We start from the raw sequence: 24238 nt of genomic DNA on the forward strand, positions 1-24238 counted from the left end.
TTGGTCAAACTGCCTTTCAGTCATGTCCTTTCAGAAAGTATAAAAACTAAAGGAAAGCCGGCACACGGGCATTTTTGAAATCACGGACAGGATATGTCTGATAAAAACAGGACGTGTCTAATGTACAACAACTTTCAGTTAAGTATTAGTGAAACAATTCGGCTTTCAGGGCAGTTTTTATTGTAAAACCAGTCAAGCAGGATGAACTCTGCTGCTCTCTGCTGTTTGAAGTTTGTATGCAACTCTCCGGAATGAATTTGTACATTCACACAAAAAAAAAATCTAAATATAAATTCACATCAAATCTTTAAAAGTTCACTGAAAAAATGTTCAATAAAATATTAAATTATCAACTTTATATTAGTATAGTAAATTCAAGATGACATTATCTCTAATGGAGAAAACAAGTCATGGAAATATAATAACTGAGGGCTGGAGTTAACTAAAATAGATTTTCTTTTTGACCTTTTCCCATACAGTAAACAGCATTAAGAGAAAACCAGGACAACATTTTTAATGTGGGAAGATTTTACACAGCAAAAAATCTCATGCAAAATGAACTATCAGTGCTATAACTACATGAACAAATGAAGCATTTGACATGAAACTAATAATCATATAACCGGTTATATAAGCAATCACAACCGAAGAGTCCATACCCAGAGCACAAACAGAAGTCTCCCGGTGAGCATGTGTCCATAGGAAGAATATGTCCATGCACTATCAGCAGCGTGTATTATTAGCATGCAAGTATACGATGGACATTTTTTTCAAACGCACCTTTTTAAGCATCTTCATTTTTGAAGATAAATATAGTACAGTGTGGCTGCTGGGCGCATGTCAACTGGCCCCTCGGCCGGCGGGTGTCTATTACATTATACTTCATATTTGGAGTGGCTGAAGGTATATAAGGGGGAGATCGGGGGCCCGGAGATCACTGCAGTTCACAGCTCCAGTCTTCTGAAACTACCTTCAGCACCAAAAGACAAAAGAGGTGAGTTTGCACAGAGGACCCAGTCTATCTATGGAGAAAACTGGACTGGTACATCCTGGATCGTTTCGGAGCAGCTTGCATCCTAAATTTTCTCCTCATCTGAATCAGCTATGGGATTGTTTTCGCCTTCTGGTGGTTTATTTTAAGAGGATCTCGTGTTCACACACACACACACACACCGCTCTTTTGGATTTAACATCCTCGTAACAATAAAAAAAACATGCTGTTTTTTATTGGATTTGCATGGTTGAGATGATGCAATAAAAAAAGAAAAAAAAGAAATGGTATTAGATTAAACGATGTCAGATATTAACCGTATCACTGTTAAATAATGGCCTTATTATGGAGTAGACATGCATTTGAGCTTTGGCAGATCAAGCAATGAAAGCTGTGTGTAATATTTCCCGTTTTTAGCTAAAAGATGGCATTCGCCGGAGTCCTGAACGACGCTGACATCGCTGCAGCACTGGAGGCATGCAAGGGTGAGACACCATGAGCGAACAGATCTCTTACACGCCGTCTCGCATTAAAGCGTGCATTGATCAGTCTCCTGTGTTCCCCACGCAGCTGCTGACTCCTTCAACCACAAGGCTTTCTTCACCAAGGTCGGTCTGAGCGGCAAGTCTGCTGACGACGTGAAGAAGGCTTTCGCCATCATTGATCAGGACAAGAGTGGCTTCATTGAGGAGGAGGAACTCAAGTAAGAACACGATCTGATTGAGAGCTTTTGAACCCCTTCGATGAAGTCTCTGTTCTCATGAACCCTGGTGAATTGTGCATGCGCAGACTGTTCCTGCAGAACTTCAAGGCTGATGCCAGGGCACTGACTGACGGCGAGACCAAGACTTTCCTGAAGGCTGGAGATTCTGATGGCGACGGCAAGATCGGAGTTGATGGTCCGTCACATTCACTCGTCTGCCTTGTGGATATCTGAAATGCAACTTAATATGCTTTCTGTAGCATGCATGCACCGGTTAGATTGATTTTAACACGTTGTGTGTTTCTTTCCAACAGAGTTCACTGCCTTGGTTAAGGCATAAATTGCTTCTGACCAACAACACCTCTTGCTCTGACGGAACAACTTTGCCCAAGACCTCCCATTTTCATCTTACTATAAATAATGATTAATTTCTTTTTTTTTTACACATGATGCTTATGAGAAGTTTTCCTCCCATGCAGCACACTGTCAAAACGATGACTGTGAATGTAGCGGTTGTGTCTCCTGTCTTAAATATGAACTTTGCTTACTGTTAAACCTGATGCACTTTCACGGGAACGGACGATAAGAAAAGAATAAATATTCTTTTTCAATACAGACTTCTTTTGGTTTCTTCTCAAACCACACTGCACCACATTTCCAGCTCAGAAAATGAAAATAAAAAGGACATTTATTTAGTGGGATATTTGGAATCACTGTCATGAAAATGCAAAAATAATTAAACGCATTATTAATGGCCTGTTTATTATAATAACCGTTTATAATTCAGTTTTACTACATATGTGAAATATCTAGACTTATATTTAGGTTGACAATGATTAGAATTACTCACTAATAAGACAAAGCTGCTCAAATAATTAATTTTAATCGATTTAAAATAGTGGATTTCTATTTTTTTAAGAAATGTATACAGAATGAATGAATTTAATTGATCAAAAAATGTATAATAAAATATTAATAAACTATTACAAGGACTATAATTTTTGATCAACAGCCCAATCTGTTTAAATAAATTAATAAACTTCTATCACGAGCGTGTGTTTTAACTGAACTGTTCCACTAGATGGCGTAACTTCACACTTAGTAGTAAATAGTAGTAAAAGCATACATTGTTATGCAAAATCCTTTGTAAGCTTTTGAAAAAGTGTACGCACAAGATACAGCAAATTGCTAATTGTAAAATAAATAATAATAATTGCACACTTTTTTAAATTTAAAATGTATTTACATTTTTTTTTAAATGCAGCACGCTTAAAGGAACATATTTGCACCTTATTCCCCCCCCCCCCCCCAAAAAAAAAGATGCATATTAGTACCTTAGAGTAGTAGTAGTGTCTTTAAGAGGTACAAAGATATCTGTTGTGTCCCTAAGAGTACAGATTTTGCACTTTTTTTCCGAGTGTAGTTGCTGAAGAGTAGCATGCTAGACTAGTTAGCCTCTGACACACTAAAAGTGGCCAGAAAAGATACCAGAGGTCAGAGTAGTGTAACTTAGTGCCTGCAGAGAATATAAGAACAGGTAAATGAATCTCGCTCGGTAACCGTATAGGATGCGCGGTATCATCATGGCCCATGACATCAGTGTTACAGGGTAAGTAGCACCTCTGGATCCGGTGTCCCTGTCGGCCTCAGGCTCTTGGGTTTCTCTTTTTGCATCACGTTGGGTTATCCCACGCATGGACTGTCCCGAAGCATGTCACAGCAAACACCTCGTCCTAATGAATTTAAATGCAACTCAATAGTTGGGCGAGCGTGCATTAACGCAGTCTTTTGTGAGGCACTCAATCATGACTGTCAATCAGTGAGCGCGCTTATAAAAGTCAATGCCAGCTGGTGTGCCGCGTGCCACATTGACTCATATAAAATATATAATAATGACAGATAGGCTACATTCAAAGTAAAACTACTCGAATAAAGTGTACTATATAATACTGATCAACATTATATGTTGACATGAAATACACCACCGTTTAAAAGTTTGGTATCAATACTATAAAAAAAATCTATACTTTCATTTAGCAAGGATGCATTTAAAAAATAAGAAAAAAAATTTACCTGTTCAAATAAATAATTAAATATTAAAATAAGTATGTTATGCTCACTATTGATTTCTTTGATAAATAAATAAAAAAAGGTGTAAAAATTTAAATAGTTTTGCAATGGAAGTAATTTTGACTATATTTTAACATTATAAATATATTTAATGCCATTTCGATCAATTTAATGCACTGTAGGATAAAAGTATTGACTTCTAAAACCAACTGCTAAATCTTTGCCATTTATGCATGCAGTATAAAATGGAGAAACTGGAGAAAAATCTAAATTAAAGATGTTTTGATGCAAACGTGCAAGCTGTCATTAATGCATGCATTGACACATATAACCAATACAGTTTATTCACATTTTTTCTGTTTGAAACCTTTGCAGCATGAGACAATATAACAAAAAAAAAAAAAACTATATCTGTGTCAAACAAGAAAAACTGGTATCTGTTACACACATATGAAGGATGCTCTCTGTAACCCCATCACTCTGATGGAAACAACACTTCCAATTAATTGCAACATGGGCTTTAGTGACAACAACTTAGGCAGTGTCCATTTTTTTCTTTCCTTTTCTTTTCCTGTACTTGAAACCGTAAAGTAGTGACATACTGCACCCTCTTACATAATGCATGCGTCTAACAGGTGCATTTGAAACATTGATTACAGCGTGCTGCTGGGCACCAATCACAAGGTGACCTTGTATCCCTGAATCAGCAGAGGAAAAATGACAGCTCGCTGTTCGTCTGCCTGTGAAGGGTGAAATGAGGAGGATAAACTCTCTGACAACACACACCGTCCACAGCTATACCTATGAATTAGTTTTGCATCTGGTGATCAGTGGCTTACGGGGTCCCATCTGTCCAGAAAGACAATATGGAGCAGATTATGGAGTCAAAAATCCCAAAACTCAAAAATACAGTGCAGATTATGGGATTTATATAGTAATAGAAGCGGATCTAGAAGCAATCAATTAAAGCAAATAAAGCAGGACATCCCCACCTTCAAATAGAAATGCAATAAAAAAGAAGACTTATATTCTAATGAGAAGTTTAGGATGACCTCATGTAAAGCAGAAGGGAAAGAGGGAGGGCCTGAGAGGAGGATCGGATGTACGTGAGACAGAGGTGAACGAGTGCGAGCGCTTTTGTGATGTGTGGACTCTGATGTAGGATGGGAGGTAGACAGCAAAGCATTTATTACTTAATTTGCCTTATACAAGGACGTCACAGATGTCTGAGGGCTGTCCCACACACACACACACACACACACAAGTCAAACAGATATAAATAGTACAGGTTAATTAGTTAGGTGAGTAATTTGAGCCAGGGCCTGGCAGCTAGAATTTGATCCACAGACAGGTAACTCAAGAATCAGCCATTGTCACTGCCTTCAGATCTATATAAAGCGCACCTGGACAGAGCCGCAGTCACCGCTCAGCCTTACTTCTGTTGACTCGCCTGCCGGGAGAACTTCACTGAGGTGAGTCACAGCTCCTCGCCAGCGGATCAGGCTCTTTAGGTGCTTTATAGCATATTGCATACTTCCTAAGGCTTACTTTTAGGAGAATTATACTCAAATTGCATGCATTTATTAATGACAATTGCACCAATGCTGCATGTAGATGAACTATCTATCCATCTATATATCTTCATTTAGATGGAAATTATTCTCAGGAACACCGTTTCTGTTTAACCAAGCAAGCTTTATTTAAATCTAGCCTATTATGGCATATTGTAGCCGCTTGTGAAGATTGATGAAGTATTTCAACCTGCACTTCTTCTTCTTCTTCTTCTTCTTCTTCTTCTTCTTCTTAAGGACCATGTCACTCTCATCTGTCCTTTCCGCCGACGCCATCGACAGCGCGCTCAAGGACTGTCAAGGTAGGAGACATGACCGTGATCATAACATGATCATGAGGTGAGGATACAGCGGACAGGAGGCGTCCCTCACTGAAAAGAGGAGGGGGGTTAGGGGTTAAGACATCATCTGTCCGATGCCTATAATGCTGTTTTAGAAACTGTGCCATGGAGAGATCAAGGGGCTCCGCTGCCAGACGAGGAGGGGGACGACAGGGAATACCGGCAGCTCTGACAAGCAAAACTTGCTAGTCATGTGACTTCTACATGTTTGCAGGTCATGTGACTCACGTGTATGTGTGCCAGAGTGTTTTAACACCTGAAGATGGTGTTTGGAAGAACACCGAAACGTCTTGTCGTTAGATGTTCGTGGCCTCATCAGTAAATTACGAATTGAATGCCGAAAATGCGTTTATTTCTTAAGTTTGTGCTTGACCATCTGCCTCCAGCTGCTCGTTTTAATTGATTGTTCCCTGGTCTTCTTCCAGCTCCTGACTCCTTCAACCCCAGAAAGTTCTTCCAGCTGTGTGGTCTGACGAAGAAAAGCCCTCAGGAAGTGAAGAATGTCTTCAACATCCTGGACAACGACGCCAGCGGATTCATCGAGGAGGAAGAGCTCAAGTAGGAACTTTACCCTGCATTTAAAGCCTCATAGAAGATCAATCCAGGATCAATCCGCCTTTTATCTTACTAGGCTCTGCGTGCACATGAATAATGAAGTGTTCAGAAACAGACAGGGATTACCTAGCCTGACAACAGTCCGTTTCTATGCATTCGGCCACGGCCTTTTAATTAGGAAAGACACTTTATCCTCCTGCTTTGAATGCATCGTGTCTTTCCCTCGCTGATGCTGTTTCTGATGTGGTTGCAGGTTTTTCTTGCAGCGGTTCTCAGCTGGAGCTCGTGTACTGACCGACAAAGAGACAAAGGCTTTCTTATCAGCAGCTGACGATGACAGCGATGGCAAGATCGGAGTGGATGGTAACTGTGGCTTTTATATTAGATTTCCATCATTTATAATTAAACACAGACAGTTTCCTGATCGTTTCCATTCGATTGTCGCTTCACGTCTATGTGATAATTGAAATATGCATGTCATGTTTATAGTGGATTTTTCTGCTTTATATGATTGTAAGTCGTTTATTTGAGCGAATTATGAATGGATTTCAGCTCACGTGCGTGAATTGTGTCTGTGATCTCTTGCAGAATTCCAGGCGATGGTTTTGTCCTGAATGATCGGTACACATCTCTCCCCTCTCTTGTACTCAGATTTCATTTCAATTCAGCAGGTCAATTCAGGTTTTTTGGCTCCCGGGGACCCCCTGGTCAATAGAGTCCACACTCGACAGACGCACAGCGTACACACTGCACAGATTTTATTTGATTTTTGAATATGTAGAGGGGGCGCACATGGGCACTGACCAAATGTAAAACTACCTGAAAATTATTAATGAAGTGAATAAATAAATGGCTCAAAATATTTCACATGTTGTCTGTGTTATTTCCGTTCCATAAAATGCTGAAGAGGTGAGCACGGGACCTGAATTACAGTAGCACTTCACAATAAAGATGAGTTTGTGCCAAAAACATGATTAAAAGTACTGTCTTTGGACAGATGTGTCAGCTCACAAAATATGCATAAAAAAGGCCTGAAATGACATGAAATATAAATGTGATAGAAAATTACATGCAAAACTACTGACATTTTCTGATTGCAAGATCCAAGATTACAATGTATTAATAAAATTGTGTATTAATAAAATTAGTAATTATTAATGAAGAGCAAACAAGACTTACATTAAATAAATAAATATTGGAAATATTTAATAAAACATTTTATTAATTAATTATATCTTATATGTATTCATAATAAATTAACTAAAACAATTAATCAAACAATAACTGCTGTCAGAAATAGTGAAATGATATACCCATGAAACGAACCCTTTCTAAAAGCTTGGAGCTTTACATTGCTAATATCAGGGGTTTATCTTAGCTAGAGCATATTGTGCTTATGTTTAACACGAACAAACAATGTGCAAAGGCAATGTGTGATTAATAACAAATATTATTAGGAGAACTATGGCTGCTGTCAATCATCAGTTAGCACGCACAGGTCAAAACAGTTTAAACATGGATTTACTAAGGTATGATAGCAGTGGATAAAGCTAAAGTGGAATTAGTTTTAGCTGCTTCACGAAAATGTGAAAACCCTTGATGCTGATGGAGTCCAGACGCACACAGTTTTTGGGGTGATGTATGTTGTATTTGGTGTAGTGGTTAAACCTTCAAAGCACTGACCCTTAAGTGTTGTAAAATTGCTAGTTTGAAAGTGTCTGCTACATGACTGCTTAACCTCTAACCCGTGTTTAGTTCGTTATGGTCGTCCTTCCTGTTGCCGTCAATCGTTGGTGGAGAATTCTGGATGAGCATACAGTATACTGTAATTCAGCCTCTCTGTGTGAATGCATTTTCTACACAAATGCATGTTTTCCAAACAGTCAGCTCACTGTGGACTTTAATAGCTGAGAATTACACCACAGGACCTAGAATTAGAGCGAGCATGTTGACCCCTAGACACCACACCCTGACATTAACAGCCTGTGTATGAGTGCAGTTCAGCTTCACGCTCATGCACCGTGAACCAGTGCAAGGATTTTACAAGAAACAGTAACGGATGTTTCTTACAATAAAATACCGTATTTAATTTTGCTATATGTTTAGTCTTTTTTTTTTTTCTTAACTCAACTAAATGATGTTTACGATTGAGAATTACATTTTCTCCATTGATTTCACGAACAATTTGGTAATTTGTCGATTTTTTACACTGTAAACATTCTGCCGAATGTCCGGAGCTAATATGAAGGAATTGTGTTTTTCCATTAAGGAAGTGGAAAATTGTGCTGGTAATTTTTTCTGCGAGGGCATTATCTGTTTTTCTAAAAGCATTGGTTTCTGTAAGCTGTAATCTGATTAATGACAATAATTTAAAATGTAATATTAAATATTGTGGTGAGACACAGCATTATTAATAACATGATTTGCATTGTGGATCTCAATTTCATGCCACTTATACCCTTTAAAATGTGGGATCTCTTAGGAGATTTAATTAAAATTTACATCAGCTGTCCCAGTGTTTAAAGGGACAGTTCTGTCATCTTTCTACACTGTATAAAATTACCGTGAATTTAACGGTAAAAGACTGTAAAAATGCTACAGTACCAACCTGTTAAATGGTTAACGGTAAATTCCCCAACTATATACGGTGAAAAACAATATTAGACATTAATTTTACAGTAGCATACCATTTTTGGAATTGAAAAAGAAGGTATATTTTACCGTAAATTGACATTCCCAGAATTCCCTGCGTTACATTTCAAATTTGATGTTTTTTCTTTTGTTGTTGTTGTTGTTGAAATAGCATGATATATACATAAAGGCAAGTTTTAGATTGCATTCATTTTATTTATGTACATTATAAATAAAACAATCATTAACGTAAAAGTGCTAAATGAAATACACTTTGTCTATACTGTATGTGTTTATCAGTTATGGTTCATTAATAAGCAAATTCTGATTAATTTAAAACGTTTTGATTATTTTTTAATTGAGCTAAGACTGATTATTATTAATAATCTGTTGTCAAATAAATGCCTTAAATGATTATGAAAATAAATAATGCAGAAAATGCACTTACAGTGGCTGTAAATGAGGTGCATGCTGCAATGCTGGGATATATAGGGCTGGGAAAGTCATAGAGACCACTATTCAGGGATACAATCGATCATGACCCCTAAATGGTCAGAAACAGTGACTTGTAAACAGGAAGGATATCGGAGACGTCAGGTCCAAGCTGACTCTTCGGGCAGTAGAGGGATCATGTGACGAGGACGGGTGAATGGGACAGCTGTGGCAGGACAGTATTATTAGGCTTACTGTACATTCTCAGGCTGTAGAGGGAGTGAAAGAAGGGGGAAAAAAGACATTTTTTGTTGTTTTCACAAATTACTGAATGTGTTGCTGCTAAGCATGTTTAGCCAACACGCTTGTTTCTGAGTACTCATAATGAACTTACTGTGTTTTACAGCATGATTACCTTACTCTCCAAACACATAGCTTCTATAAAATGACATCAAATACTGGAGAATTCTGAGATTTTCTGAGGTTGTCAGCTATTTCATGTACATATTACATTCAAGTTCTGAGTATGATTTCAATTGTGATGGTTTAAATAGACTACCTGTTTATACTGGATTCGGTATAAATCAATAGAAGAAAAGCAAAACCAAATAAATCAGGTAGAATCAGTAAAGTTCAACATTAATAGTTATCATACATTACAAAAAAACTTACGGAGCCCCGCACATGACATGCAGGAAAAAATAATAGGCTAAATTTTGTGTGCACGATTTACTAATTCGTTCCCTCAGTGTACTAAAACGTGCACACGTTACTATTGCGTTCCCTTGATTTACTGTTTCCTTTACTCTATTTATAAATTGTGCGCACGATTTAGCAAATCGAGGGAACGCAATAGTACATCGAGGGAACGAATAAGTAAACACACAATTTATTTATTTTTTCTTGCATGTCATGTGCATGGCTCCGTAAAAACTAAACATGAGAACATATTATCGAATAGTATTATACGTTTTGTTTTTTGGAAGGAGTTTGTAAAAGCATTTATTCCGTGTGCTTTGCTGAAGCTCTGTGGATTCGATTCCCTGCTAAATGATCAATTTTCTGTGTCATTCTGAGAGTACACTGAAATACCAGGGTCTGTGTCTCTATCATTAAAGAAAGTGTAACGGCCAGTTTGGTTCACATGTGCCTTAAGATGACATCAATCGCATTACAGCCTTGACGTCATTGAGTTTCTGTTCTGTCAGAGTTGTGTGATACTACTTACCACTGGAGAAATCGAAACTTGGCACAACTTGGAATTGACAAGAAAATTGGTTCTACTTAGTTGCCATCTAACTATGAAATATGTGGATCGAATGTACTTGCGAACGTCATAATTGTGATAAACACAGTCCACATCAAAGCATCCAACCTTTGCATGCATATTCGTGATCCTAAATGAGACAAACCCTGTTTACCAGTATCTCCGACATCTCAAAAATCAATTCGGGTCAAATTTGACCCGCAACATAACACAAGGAATCTTTACAGAAATGTTCACAGATAATTGTCTTCGTCACCCCTAGCACATTTATTCAAACATCATATATTTAAAACACTATTTTATAGAAAACATTGATACACTCCACTATAAATGTGACACTTATTGTCTCATTTTCATTCTTGTGTCCGCATTTTAAACAGTCGTGCAACATTTCGCCTCCGTTCTTGCACAGTCTAGTGCATTATTAACCACTGCACCTATGTAACCTCGGTTCAGTGCGACTACAATGCACATTTAATGATAATCCCATGTAATTAACCTAAGCTACGGTAAACAGTATCAAATGCTTTTTATCAATAGATGAGGCCCGAGCACTTGACATCTCAGTCATGCATGGGGCCATGAAGAAACCTCAAGAAAGGGGTGAGATCGGGTGCCCTGGATTCGAGTCCGTGGTGTGCCCTGGGTGGGATTATCATCTGAAACTCGACCAGGGCTTCCCAGCGAGATTTGATGAGCATATCTAATCAAGGCAGCAAAAGAATGATGTGAATAAGTAATGCTGGCTGAATTTCTTTTATCCCGCCCTGGCAATTAACTGGTCTGGTGGGGTGATGGCCGTAGATAGACGTACTGTTCCAGCGTCTTGTGTCTGCTGTCTCTCGGCTGGTCAATAATTGATGCACCTCGCTTCTTTGTCACCAAAAACTCATAGCAAGGAAGAAGTGTCAGGGTCGTCTTACTTATTAAAGGTCTCTGAATCTTTAATGGGCACCTCATCCTCCATGATAATACAGCTAGTTCACAGCTCCAGGGTGTTTGTTTCGGCTATAGATGGCGTATGAAGTACGAAAAGCAATAATTACAGATTTGGATGAAGGGGATTAGCTGCTGCAGGCCGTGTTATTATTCAGATCTGATTTGATTTGGACTCGCCTGAGTCCTGAAAGAGCATGAGCGTCATAAAGGTTTTAAGTGTTGTGGAAGATAAAGGTTGGGTGGATTCAATAATGCATGCATTATTCAGCATGGGCTTCTGGCCAGCGGGTCAGCTGCTATTGTTTAATGTCTGATTAGGGTGACATACTGACGCTTATGCTTTATGAGAAATCTCAGCCAAGGGTACAGCTCTGATACGGGTCAGTCTTCTTATTCAGGACACTGTGTGTCTTATTTCCAAATACGGAAATCATAAGAGATTTCTTGATAAGTAACTTTACTACTTTGGCTTGAGCTGATGTTGCCAACACGAAACATGAACATGCAAAACTGGCAAGTCATCAGAAAGTAATGGTTTTGATGGATTCTGAGATGTTTGTAGTATTTGATGGTTTGTGTCACCATGAAACATTCGGCCATGTTCAGTAAAATTATAAAACAATCTGTATAATATTTCAAAATATTAACATTTAAGATCAAAGATATCAAAATGAGTTTGCTCACATCAGCTACCCTTATGAAAAGTAAGTGCACTTCTTTAAGTGCTCTGCGTGTGTACTTGTAGTGTACTTCAAAACTTAAAATTATCGGTTGCACTTTATTTTACAGTCATGTTCCTCATGTACATACTATGTACTTATTATAGTAATAACAATAACTATGTAATAACTAGGTACTAACCCTGAACCTACCCCTAAACCTAACCCTACTCCTTGTGTTACCAGAACTTTCTTAGATAAATACACTGTAAGTAGACTATAAATACACTGTTAGTACACGTACTGTAAAATAAAGTGCAACCAAATTATGTATTACAAAACTGTACTTGCAAATAAAATATGAATGAAATAAATGGACATTTAAACTAATTCACAGAAAAACACTTTCACCAATATATCTCTTAAAACACACTTAAGTGCACTTTATGTCAAATTAAAAGTAAACTCATTTCAAAGTGCTGACTAACGTGCTTGTTCTAAATTAAAACTTCATCATTATAAATTATGTGATTGTTTTCATTATAAATGTGCGATCACAATTCAATTTAAAACCTTGACTTACAAGTTTCAATAGAAATGGTATTAAATTATATTTTAGTTTGCCATAAAAGCTTGTCACTACATTCAGTACACATTAACCATAAAAAACAAGTATTGTCGAAATATAAAAATGGACTTAAGTACTACTTAAGTGTTTCAGAGTAGATTTCTGATGATTTTCCAGCCATTTTGTAAATAATAACGTTAAAAGGTCCCTGATCTTATATAGAAATATTAGAATATAGACACACTTCCAAGTACAGTAGCCGTGTAAAAGGTACTCGGTAACAGGAATGAATCATACAACTAAACCTATCAGGTTTGGCTTTAAACACTGAAATGCAGACATCCCCTCACTTCACAATGACATCAACAGCAAATCATCAGTGCAATACTTGTGTTTGGATTCCCCGCCTTTGCAAATTCAATAAAACATTCAATCAAAGTAAGCATGGCTCTTTTTCTCCATTGTTATTCACTGACTGTCCTCAAATGGCTTTTTGCAAGTGATGAAATCGTATCTGTAAATTCAGACGTGTCAATATCCAATATGTCAGTTCTAGGCCGCTCATTCAGCTAAAGCATTCAAATGATGAGGAATGCTTCATTTGACAATAAAAGACCATTCAAATATTGAGGAATACGTCATTTGATAATAAACAAATCCTTGTGTTGGCAATATAGTCATCTGAATGCTCACAGAGCAGATTACATGCGCCGTGAAGATTCAAAGACACTGTGTTGATCAGAGATGCTGAGCTCAGGCCTCGTCAAACCCTGACAAGGAAACGCACACAGAACCAGGCCGAGCTCTGTTTCCCGTCTCCGCTTCAGTTTCTGCTTGATCGCACTGATTGAGTCACTGTTGGGTTCGGTTTCGACTCTAGGGCCACCAGATCTTCTGGTTACCTAACAGGGTTCTTCACAACTCCAGGACCTCACCCAACCCAACAGTGAATTATTAAAGCGTAACAAGCTGTCGGGACACTGTGTGTTTTAATTAAATGTCTCTCTTTCTGCTGACGGCGAGGCGGTGGTGTTTGAGACGCTCCAGTGTTTCCTCTTGACCAGGAGGGGAACATGGGGATACTTTTTCTGCTTGGACAGTTCCACTCAATGGTTTTTGTTGTTGCGTCACTATTATTATTGCTCACACTTATTCAAAATGAAAAAATACTCAAATTGTTAACAGCTTGTTAAATAGAGGTAATTATACTGAACGCACACTTGTAGAGTAGTGCATTTCAGTCTTAAAAGCATGTAACTATACTTGCAGATAATAATGAAATAAAAGGCCACTTAACGAGAGACACTTTCATGATTATGACACACTTAAACACACTTTGAAAAAGTGCACTTTCTAATAATGTCAAATTAAATGTTGAACTCACAATAAGAATCAGTGAGTTTCTAGATGCCACAACATATCATGCACATATCTATACAATATATAAACACTTTTACTAGTGGTAAAAGGCTGGATCACTGTTTGTACACTGTTTATGCACTTAGTCTATCAGTATGCCTACAAATATATATAAGTATGAATCCTTCAAGCACATAAACACAGCTCCTTTTATCACACACAGCAGGGCAGATCACCGGCTCAGCAGTAAAGGAGCAAACGCAGGGCTTGGGTGGCAGAACAGATCACAACCACTGTCCCAGAGCTGATGAGTGCTGAAGCAACACACACACACACACACACACACACACACACACATTTACTGCACTATTACATGCACAGCAGGTTGCATGCAAGGTCTCCAGGAACTAGTCCTCCACATGACTGAACACTCACAGGTTACAAACAAAACATTTTATAGTCAACAAAATATTTTTGAACTGATTATAACTAAAAATCTCATTTTAAATAATCTTGAATGATGGTAATTTTTTATTGTTTTCCTCAAAAGCCTGAAGTTATATAAAATATGGCTTATACACACAGTGTGCTCCTTATTTTCATGTAGCTGTGTTTGATATAAACTGTAAAGTGTATCAAGTACGAAGGGCATATATAATATAAAGGTTGTTCAGAAGTGTTATAGATGAACCAAAACTCGCTGAACTTTCCTTTATATGTTGTAGTGTGCTGCCCTCTGCTGGACATGAGCCATGCATGCATATATTTAAGAATATTTATTGAAAATAAATAAATATTTAGTGAATATTTTCAAAATATGTGCTGTATGTGTGTCTTTATATATACATAATAAATATACACAGTACACACACATATATAATGTAAACAAGCTGTTTTATTTTGGATGCCATTAATCGTGATTAATCATTTAACAGCACTAAACAACATTACATAACATGATATGACATGTCATGACATAATAACATAACATAGCATAGCATAGCATTTCATACAATAACATAACATAACATAACAACAAATTAAAAGATAATTTAATGTCTTATTTTATGCCAGTGTATGCAATAATACATAATGCAATATAATTAATATATTTTAACCATAAAAAAAACGTTTATTTTACACATATGTATGTACAAGTGTGTAATTAAAATCAGTTTCACAAAATATTAAAATATTACACATAGTTCATAACCACAGAAATAACTTTAGTTAAACCCCAATAAATTGTAAAAAAATCCCAATACATGATATAATATAATATAATATAATATAATATAATATAATATAATATAATATAATATAATATAATATAATATAATATAATATAATATAATATAATATAATATAATATAATATAATATAATATAATATAATATATAAATATGTACAAGTGTGTAATTACAAGTAGCTTGGCAAAAATGTTTAAATACTGCACCTAGTTCATTGGCATAGATACTACACAGTAACAAGAACACTGTAATATAAAGTGTGACCATGAATGCTGAAAATATTAAATATCAAAACTAATATACTGTGATAAATCCACATACATCTTATATACGATATCATAATCAATCTTGCATAAATGTATACAAGAGAGTAAACATACAAAACAGTTATATTTCCCAAATGTACTATGATATAATATAATAAATATAATACAATACAATATTAGATACAGAGCATAGAGTAAATGCATAATTTCATGTACATGATTCCTATTCATATTTGGCTACAGATCTACAACGTTTTAAAATACAACTGAGCCAGTGCTGAACTGGCTAAAACAAGTCTTCACCAGAGGCTTCTGATATCTGTCCATTTTAAGCAAACCTAGTGAAAATTTTCATAAATCTCAAAACATAACATAATTATTCATGTGAGGGAACTCCTGATATTGAGTTCCTCACCCTCTCCTTAAGACCGTTAAATTTACCACGTGAGTTCCCTCAGCTGTTTTTTACGCTGATGTACTGTCATCCCCGTGCTAATGCTACTGATTGTGGATTTATCTCAGCGGTTGGATACTATTTGCAGTGATGCTCCCAAATTTTACATGGGGGATATGAACCATGTTCGTTTGGATAAGGTCTTGCGGACATATGACCAATATGTGACTTGTCTAACCACTCAAAGAAATACCACGCTGGAAATGTAAAGGAAGGATATAAGTCTCTTCTCATGCCAGGGTTGGGGGCTTCATATCACAACAGCATCTTCCTTGTGCCAACGTATGAACCTTGTATTAGACGTCGGGAGGGAGAATCAAAAACTGTTAAGCTCTGGACAGAGGACAGTATATCCTCCCTCCAGGCTTGTTTTGAGTGTACGGACTGGAAATGTTTTTTCGACGGTTGTGGGGATAATATTGATGAACTTTCGGACACTGTTTCGTTCTATGTCACCTTTTGTGTGGACACTGTTATCCCAGTCAAAACCGTTATCAGCTTCCCCAACAATAAACCATGGGTCACCAAAGATCTAAAAACAGTGATTAATAATAATAAAAAAAAGCTTTTTTACTGGTGACTCATTGGAAATAAAGTCTGTATCCAGAGAGGTTAGCGCTGAAATAGTTAAAGCCAAAAGTAACGATATGTAAATGGCGACCTTAGGTCAGCATGGCGCGGGATTAAATCAATGGCTACAATGAATCAGTATGGTAATGAACCCAAGCAGCAGACCAGCCTTAACAGTGTTCAGGATGACTGTTTGCCTGATGCTTTTAATACTTTTTTTTTTAAGATTTGAAACGTCTGATATCATGCATGATGTCTCCAGGCTGAAAAACTCCTTGACACCATGTAATGATATTAAAATATCTCAAGAACAAGTCGAGGTTCTATTTAAGAAAACAAAAAAGAGGAAAGCCTCAGGCCCAGACCTTATCTGTGGTCACACGTTACACCACTGTGCTGGACAACTCAGTGGTGTTTTTTCCCATCTTTTTCAAATGTGTGTTGACAACTGCAAGCTCCCAACTATTTGGAAATCTTCTATTGTTATTCCTATAACCGAAATCAATAGAGCTAGGGAATTACAAGATGTCAGACCCGTAGTGCTTACTTACTTCGCTTACGTAAAAAACCTCGAGAAAATCTTAAAGGGGGGGTGAAATGCTATTTCATGCATACTGAGTTTTTTACACTGTTAAAGAGTTGGATTCCCATGCTAAACATGGACAAAGTTTCAAAAATTAAGTTGTACGTTTGAAGGAGTATTTTTGTTCCAAAAATACTCCTTCCGGTTTGTCACAAGTTTAGGAAAGTTTTTTTCGAGTATGGCTCTGTGTGACGTTAGATGGAGCGGAATTTCCTTATATGGGTCCTGAGGCACTTCTCCCGGAAGAGCGCGCGCTCCCGTAGAGCAGAGCACTGAGAGCACATCAGACTTCACTGATCAGAGCGATTCACTGATCAGAGCGAGAGCGTCGCGAAATGTCACAAAAGAAGTGTGTTTTTGGTTGCCAGGGCAAGACAACCCTGCACAGATTACCAAAAAAAAACAGCATTAAGGGACCAGTGGATGGAGTTTATTTTTACAGAGCATCAACGGAGTCGTGCAAGTGTTTGTGTTTGTTCCCTGCATTTAGAAGATGCTTGTTTTACAAACAAGGTCCAGTTTGACGCCGGATTTGCGTATCGTTTATTTCTTAAGGATAATGCAGTCCCAACGAAAAAGGGTCACGATCGTGTGTTGAAACCGCAGGCGGTGAGTAAAACTGCTTCAAATATCTCTGCCTCCTTGTTAGTGCGTCCCCTCCGATGCCAGAGACCCGGGTTCGAGCAACGCTCGGAGCGAGTCGTTGCTGCTGCTGCTCTCGTTCAGTTTCAGCCTCGGGATCTGATTCTGGATCATAAATAAACGGCTGAATCTGACTGTTAGCCATGGTTTGTTTTGGATGATGTTTTTTCCCTCACGGTAATGTCACAGCTTCCAAACGCTCTCAACGCAAAAGCCTACTGGCGCTCGTGATTCTTTAGCTCCGGGAAAAATCGGTACAGACTATCTTTCTCTTATGAATATAATAAAACTAAAGACTTTTTAAAGTTATGAAGGATGCAGTACTACTCTATAGGTACTCAAGATTAACAGGATATTGAGTGAAAACGAGCATTTCACCCCCCCCCCCCCCTTAAAAGAAGAGGTTCTTATCTTGGTTGAGGGCAAACTTGATTCTCTTCAATTTGCCTATCAGAGGAATAAAGGTGTGGATGATGCTTAGCTTTTTATTTTGGACACACTTTATAAGCATCTGGAGAAAGTCTCATGCCAGGCTTTTATTTGCTGACTTCTCATCAGCTTTTAACAAAATGCAGCCTCTCATTTTGATTGAGAGGCTTGCTTCTTATTTTAATCTGCCCGACCAGTTTTTAGCCTTGTTCTTAAACTTTCTTACTGATAGGACACAGAAACCCAAGTCTCCAACACAGGTTCCCCACAAGGCTGTGTACTTTCCCGGTTACTGTTCATTTTATACACAGATAGTTGTAGGTCTCTTAAAGAGGACAGTTTTCTTGTTAAATTTTCTGATGATACTGCTCTGCTGTCCCTTCTCCATGGCACAGAGTCAGATCACGGACGTGCACTTCCTGATTTTGTAAAGTGGTGTGATGACAGCCTTCTTGACCTAAATGTTCTTAAAACTAAGGAACTCATTATCGATTTTAGAAAAAACGGGACAAATAGGCCTACCTCAGTATGCAGGATCCATGGCGAGGATGTGGAGATTGTAAATTATTATAAATATCTGGGTACAGTTTTTGATTCTCAACTGAAGTTTGAAAGGAACTCTGAATCAGTGGCCAAACGGGCCCAGCAGAGAGTAGGCTACATTTATTGCGCAGGATAAAATCCTTCGGGGTTTCTAAATCTATACTGTGCACTGTGTATTTGTCTTAAATTGAGAGCCTTCTTACTTTTTCTTTCATTTGTTGGTTGGTAACATTTCAGTGAAGGATCGAAACTGTTTAAATAATATTGTGAAAGTCTGCTCCAAAATTATTGGAATCCAAATGTGCGACCAAAATTCTCTGTGGGAGAAACGTGTTCTTCAAAAAGTAAAAAGTCTGTTGAACCAACATCATATTTTGGGTGAGGAATTTGTTCTTATACGGTCGGCGTTACTTGCAGCCCCCTAGAAAGACAAACCGTTATGGGAGATCATTTATTCCTTCAGCAATTATGCTGTTAAACATTGAGCTGAGGAAATAATTATGGACTGATCTGTTCTGTTTTTTTATTTATTATTATTATTATTCTGCTTTGATGTCTCTTTATTTATAAATTGTCCTTGGACCCGGACGCTATCATGTTACCCTTGTTACATACTATGGCTGTGTGAATGGTTGTAGGCTATGTCTAGACAGTGTACTGTAGAAACTGAATTGCCCTTTGGGGATTAATAAAGCTATCTGTACATCTGTATCTGTCAAACAGATATCAGCGTCTGGCGTCACTGTGCGAGCAACCCGCGTGCTTTCATTCTCGCCGGAAGTGACGTCCGCCGGCCTCATCTTCACTACTCAGCTGCTGTTAGCGGGCTGCTAGTAGACGGACTGTCGAGGAATCGACAAACCCCGTCAAAAACAAACATATCTGGATCCCGTGCGTTTGTACCCGTCATCATGCCCATGTACAAGGTGAAGCCCGTCAGTCCCGGTGACATAAAGATCGATTTGCCAGCCTGCATGTACAAGTCACCGAATATCCACGCGCAGGGGATGAACTGCGGAGACCACGCGCTTCAGGTAATCTAATTTACCGATATGACACGGGAGCACATCAGTTCATCATTCAAATCGCACATTTAATCGTTAAAAATGCGTAAAATACACAAATGGCTGTCTGGTGTAGCGGGCACGCGCTCGTCAGTATGATTGACAGCTCCTGTACCTCGCACTCTGAACGAGAGGTTGGTCTTTTTAAGTGAGGTTTCCTGGAATCACACTTTCACTTTAATACACTGCAGTTTACCAGCCACTAACAACAACGACTCCCTGAAACACTGAGGAAGGAGATGGATCACACTAGAAAGCATAGTGAGGATGATGATAATATGGTAAACTGATCTATTGTAGTTTATATTAGGGTCATCTTGCACATAGTTTAATGCCACCTTCATGCTGTTTTGTACTGTACACTTGTATGTTTGGGAAGGTAAGCATGCAGATTGGATTGTAAACGGTCTCTTCTCATGTGTTGGTCTCAGAACGGGGGCGTGGATCCTGCTCTGGAGAGGCTGGAGGGGCGTCAGGATGAGGTCCTGAGGAGACTGTACGAGCTGAAGGCAGCGGTGGACGGGATCACGAAGACGGTGACCTCTCCTGATGCAGACCTGGACGTCAGCACAGGGTCACGGCTACCGGCTGAGTCTGTGTTCAGAGGAACGGCAGATCTAGACTCCCTGCTGGGCAAGGTGAGCCATACATGCGCCGCCAGACACTTTATATTTATCTGATATTTCAGCCCTGCTCAGGTATTCAGCTCCTGTATTCTTCTTGTATCACTAAACCAGCGTAAACATGTCAGTCCGGTTAGCCTAGATGACTGTTTTGTATTTTCTGTTGTGTTTCTGTTTGGCAGCCTTAATTGGGTTGGGCATTATGTCTTAAATCTTAAATCAAGAAGGAAGTCTATAGGAAATTTCTAAATTCAGTGCAATACCTTTAAAAAAAAATCTCAATTCTTTTCAACACACAGGAAAACATTTAAGGCCATAAAATTTGAACATGGCTTTGCATGTAACCCAAATGTTATTTAATTGATCGTTCAGACTCTTGAATTGTGATCAAACCACATTTGAAGGAATGTAAAGTGCTCTACACACAGCTCAGCTTGCATTGTTTCCTCATGGTTTGGTGAAGATGTCCTGCTGAATAGTGTCTGGTTGTGCTCCAGGACCTGGGTGCGCTGAGAGACGTGGTGATCAACGCCAGCCCTGGCCGTCCTCCTCTGTCCCTGCTGGTTCTCCATGCTCTGCTGTGCCAGCGCTACCAGGTGCTCTCCAGTGTTCATGTGCACTCCTCGGTGAGCGCTGTGCCCCCCTCGCTGCTGTCCTGCCTGGGCCCGCGTCACACAGACAGCTACGCCCGCCAGCGCTTTCAGCTCGGCTTCACGCTCATATGGAAAGATGGTGAGAGGGTAAAAAGAGATTCAGGGCTGATGTGTCTTGTGCATTCAAGGAATCTTGGTTCTCTTGTGTGACCGGAGTGAAACTGATCAGATCTCAAATAATTCCAGCTTTAGAGCTTACAAACATTTGAGGACTGGCTATAATGTTCAGTTTTGCTTTGTAATCAAAAAACCTCTCCGAGTGCTTGCCCAGATGTCTGTACTCTGCACTGCTGGAAGACTGGTGGCGTCACATTTTTTAAATTGCAGTATCATTGTGGTACAGAAATACGGGTGCTTTCGCCAGCACTAGACCGGATTGTGAATGATGGGTGTTTATACCAGCCAGACCTGTTGATTGTGGGGGACGACTCCTCCTGAAACTATTCTGCAACTAGTTAACATGAAAAAAAAAAATGCTGAAAAGAAGAGTGCATGCATTTTTGACAAACAGTTACGAAAACGAATCTTGTTTTACTTTGCAATTATGTTCACTGATAAATCCTGCACAGTAAAATTTTAAATGTGCAATATATATATATATATATATATATGCATAAACTGTAGTTATATAGTGTTATAAAGAATTTAGATACAGGAGTAACATTTGCAGTAGCTCCAGATATTTCGTCATGTTAAATTATTGTATCATCCGTCTGCTTTCAGTGTCCGAGCTGCAGATGAAGTTCAACACGCAGAGCATGTGCCCGATCGAGGGCGAGGCCAACGTGGCCCGCTTCCTCTTCCGTCTCTTGGGTGCCGGACCCCAGGACCCGGTCGCCGCCACACAGATGGACTGCTGGATCGACACGGCAGTCTTCCAGCTGGCCGAGGGGGGCAGTAAAGAGCGGGCGGCCGTGCTGAGGTCACTGAACGCGGCTCTGGGACGTTCCCCGTGGCTTCTGGGTCAGGAGTTCTCTCTGGCAGACATCGTGTGTGCCTGCTGCGTCCTGCGGGCCGGCCAGGCCTCCTCTGCTCCAGTCAACGTCCAGCGCTGGCTCAAGTCCTGCCAGAACCTGGGCCACTTCGACTGCGTGTATCCATTACTACAGTGACGAGAGCTGGGAGATCAGTGCAGGTCGTGCTCCAGCTGTGCAAGAGGAACTAAGTAAACTAAATAATAAAAAAAAAAGGGAAATGTAACCGGTTCTGCCAGCTAACACTGTTACGTCCCAGAATCTGGTGTGAACTGAGCTCAGGTCTGTTATATGGGATGTTTAAAGATGATGCCATGTTGATCTGAAGCAGGGTCATAGATGCAAACACTCAGAGAGAGGGCTTTTTCCTAATAAAACATTGTACTAGAAGATGTTGTGTGTTGCTGTGACGTAATCTATTGTGTGTTTGAAATTTGAACCCAAGGACCTGCTGGTATTAGACATATGAGAGGTGATACTTCTCTTTAAACCTAGTAAACACTTTCATTCAGGCTAGACACCGAATACACGGATAACATAGAATTATTGCTGTTATGTGTCTGAGTGTTAGACGAGAGGATTGCGCAAAAAAAAAGAAAGTTCTTCCTTTTAAAAAGTAAAACCGTACTAAGAATTAATACTTTTATTACCAAGTAACGCATTAAATTGATCAGAAGTGAGAGAGTACGTGTTTTTACACATTATTTAGTAATGTATCAGTTTCCATTAAAATATATTGAGCAGCAAATCTCTATATGAGACTGATTTCTGAAGGATTGTGTGACGGTAATGATGCTGAAAATTCAGCTTTAATATCACTAGAATAAATTACATTTTAAAATATATTAAAATAGAGACCTTTCAAAAAAAACAAAAACTTGATGTAACTTCACTGGGTTAAGCAAAACAATTGTAGTGGGAAGAATTATTAGAAGTTTATATATATATATATATATTATAAATATAAACATTAGGCAAAATGGCATTTTTTAAAATCAAAATCAAAGACGCTGTAATACATGCTGTGACCTGTGGATGGCAGCACCATCCTCAAAACAACAAACCGACGAGTTACATTTCGAGGTTCATACGACTATGTTCTGAACCACTAAGCACAGTAAACACACAACACACAGATTTAGGGCGATGTGAATGGTGTTCCAGGATCTACAAGGAGCTTGGTGAAATCAGGGTTATCTCTATCCTCCTCACTGACCGTGTCACATTATGTTGTCTACAGTAATATGACACTGTCCTTCACAGCAGATAATGATAGGCCAGTTATTATATTTCAGTTGTACACACATATTGCTCTTTTCCCCCTTAATAGAAGAATATCTGTATTTGATTTTCACTGAAATGCACATTTCCAAGATAAAGCGTTTAAAGAATCAAGGATAATGTTATCAGCCCGGTGTTGGTAGAGCTGAATATCAGTTTTCTCTCTCATGTTAATGAGAAAACCCCCTATAACGCCTGTAGGGACACGTTACAATACTCAAACGTCTATGTATGTTGTGTTTTTAGTTGAGTTATAACGCCTATAGGTCTTGACAGCCGTCAAGACTGTTTTATTTACATGAAAGCTGTTGTGGAATATAATGGGATTCATATCTGCAGGCGAGGGATAAAAAAAAATGATTATTTGATTTCACTAACAACACTCTACTCATCTGTGATGCGACTTGAGGGCTTAAAACTAGTCGTTTAAGTCGTGTTTTCATTAGAATTGAGGTCATGTGACACTGAAGACTGGAGTAATGATGCTGAAAATTCAGCTTTTACATCACAGCAATACATTACATTAGAAACTCACAGTATTACTTTTCTATTATTATTGGGGTTTTTTTCAGCATTGGTGAGCATAAGAGATTTAAGACCCCAAACAGATGAGAGTAAATGTGATGTACCCATATGGTGGTCAAGGTGAAATGTGCACAGAAGCTTCTTTCAGTGAGTGCTTTCTCAAATGAATGCTGTATTAAGGTGAGAGTGCTGTCCTTTGGTCCAGCTTGTCTCCTCGAAGAGCACGACGCTCACCCTGCAGCTTTAATTGGTGTTAACATGTCTTCAGGCTTATCTCACACCTACCACTCTTCAG

The 24238-nt window shown here is 38.7% G+C and overlaps 3 protein-coding genes across 3 annotated transcripts; all 3 read left to right on the forward strand.

Moving 5' to 3' along the window:
- Positions 1 to 741: 741 nt before the first annotated feature.
- On the forward strand, positions 742 to 2307 carry LOC113052464 (parvalbumin beta-like). The gene is made up of 5 exons (XM_026216896.1): positions 742 to 994; positions 1409 to 1476; positions 1562 to 1694; positions 1781 to 1890; positions 2009 to 2307. The coding sequence occupies exons 2-5, from the start codon at positions 1416 to 1418 to the stop codon at positions 2032 to 2034; spliced, it is 330 nt and encodes a 109-aa protein (XP_026072681.1). The 5' UTR covers positions 742 to 994; positions 1409 to 1415; the 3' UTR covers positions 2035 to 2307.
- A 2632-nt stretch (positions 2308 to 4939) lies between these two features.
- LOC113042096 (parvalbumin, thymic CPV3-like) lies at positions 4940 to 7114 on the forward strand. Its single transcript, XM_026200676.1, has 5 exons — positions 4940 to 5236; positions 5573 to 5637; positions 6102 to 6234; positions 6485 to 6594; positions 6820 to 7114. The coding sequence occupies exons 2-5, from the start codon at positions 5577 to 5579 to the stop codon at positions 6843 to 6845; spliced, it is 330 nt and encodes a 109-aa protein (XP_026056461.1). The 5' UTR covers positions 4940 to 5236; positions 5573 to 5576; the 3' UTR covers positions 6846 to 7114.
- A 12470-nt stretch (positions 7115 to 19584) lies between these two features.
- LOC113052499 (aminoacyl tRNA synthase complex-interacting multifunctional protein 2-like) lies at positions 19585 to 22527 on the forward strand. Its single transcript, XM_026216916.1, has 4 exons — positions 19585 to 19857; positions 20319 to 20525; positions 21008 to 21242; positions 21887 to 22527. The coding sequence occupies exons 1-4, from the start codon at positions 19735 to 19737 to the stop codon at positions 22273 to 22275; spliced, it is 954 nt and encodes a 317-aa protein (XP_026072701.1). The 5' UTR covers positions 19585 to 19734; the 3' UTR covers positions 22276 to 22527.
- The last annotated feature ends 1711 nt before the right edge of the window (positions 22528 to 24238 follow it).

Source organism: Carassius auratus, chromosome 3 (assembly GCF_003368295.1).
Source record: "Carassius auratus strain Wakin chromosome 3, ASM336829v1, whole genome shotgun sequence".
Lineage (NCBI taxonomy): Eukaryota > Metazoa > Chordata > Actinopteri > Cypriniformes > Cyprinidae > Carassius > Carassius auratus.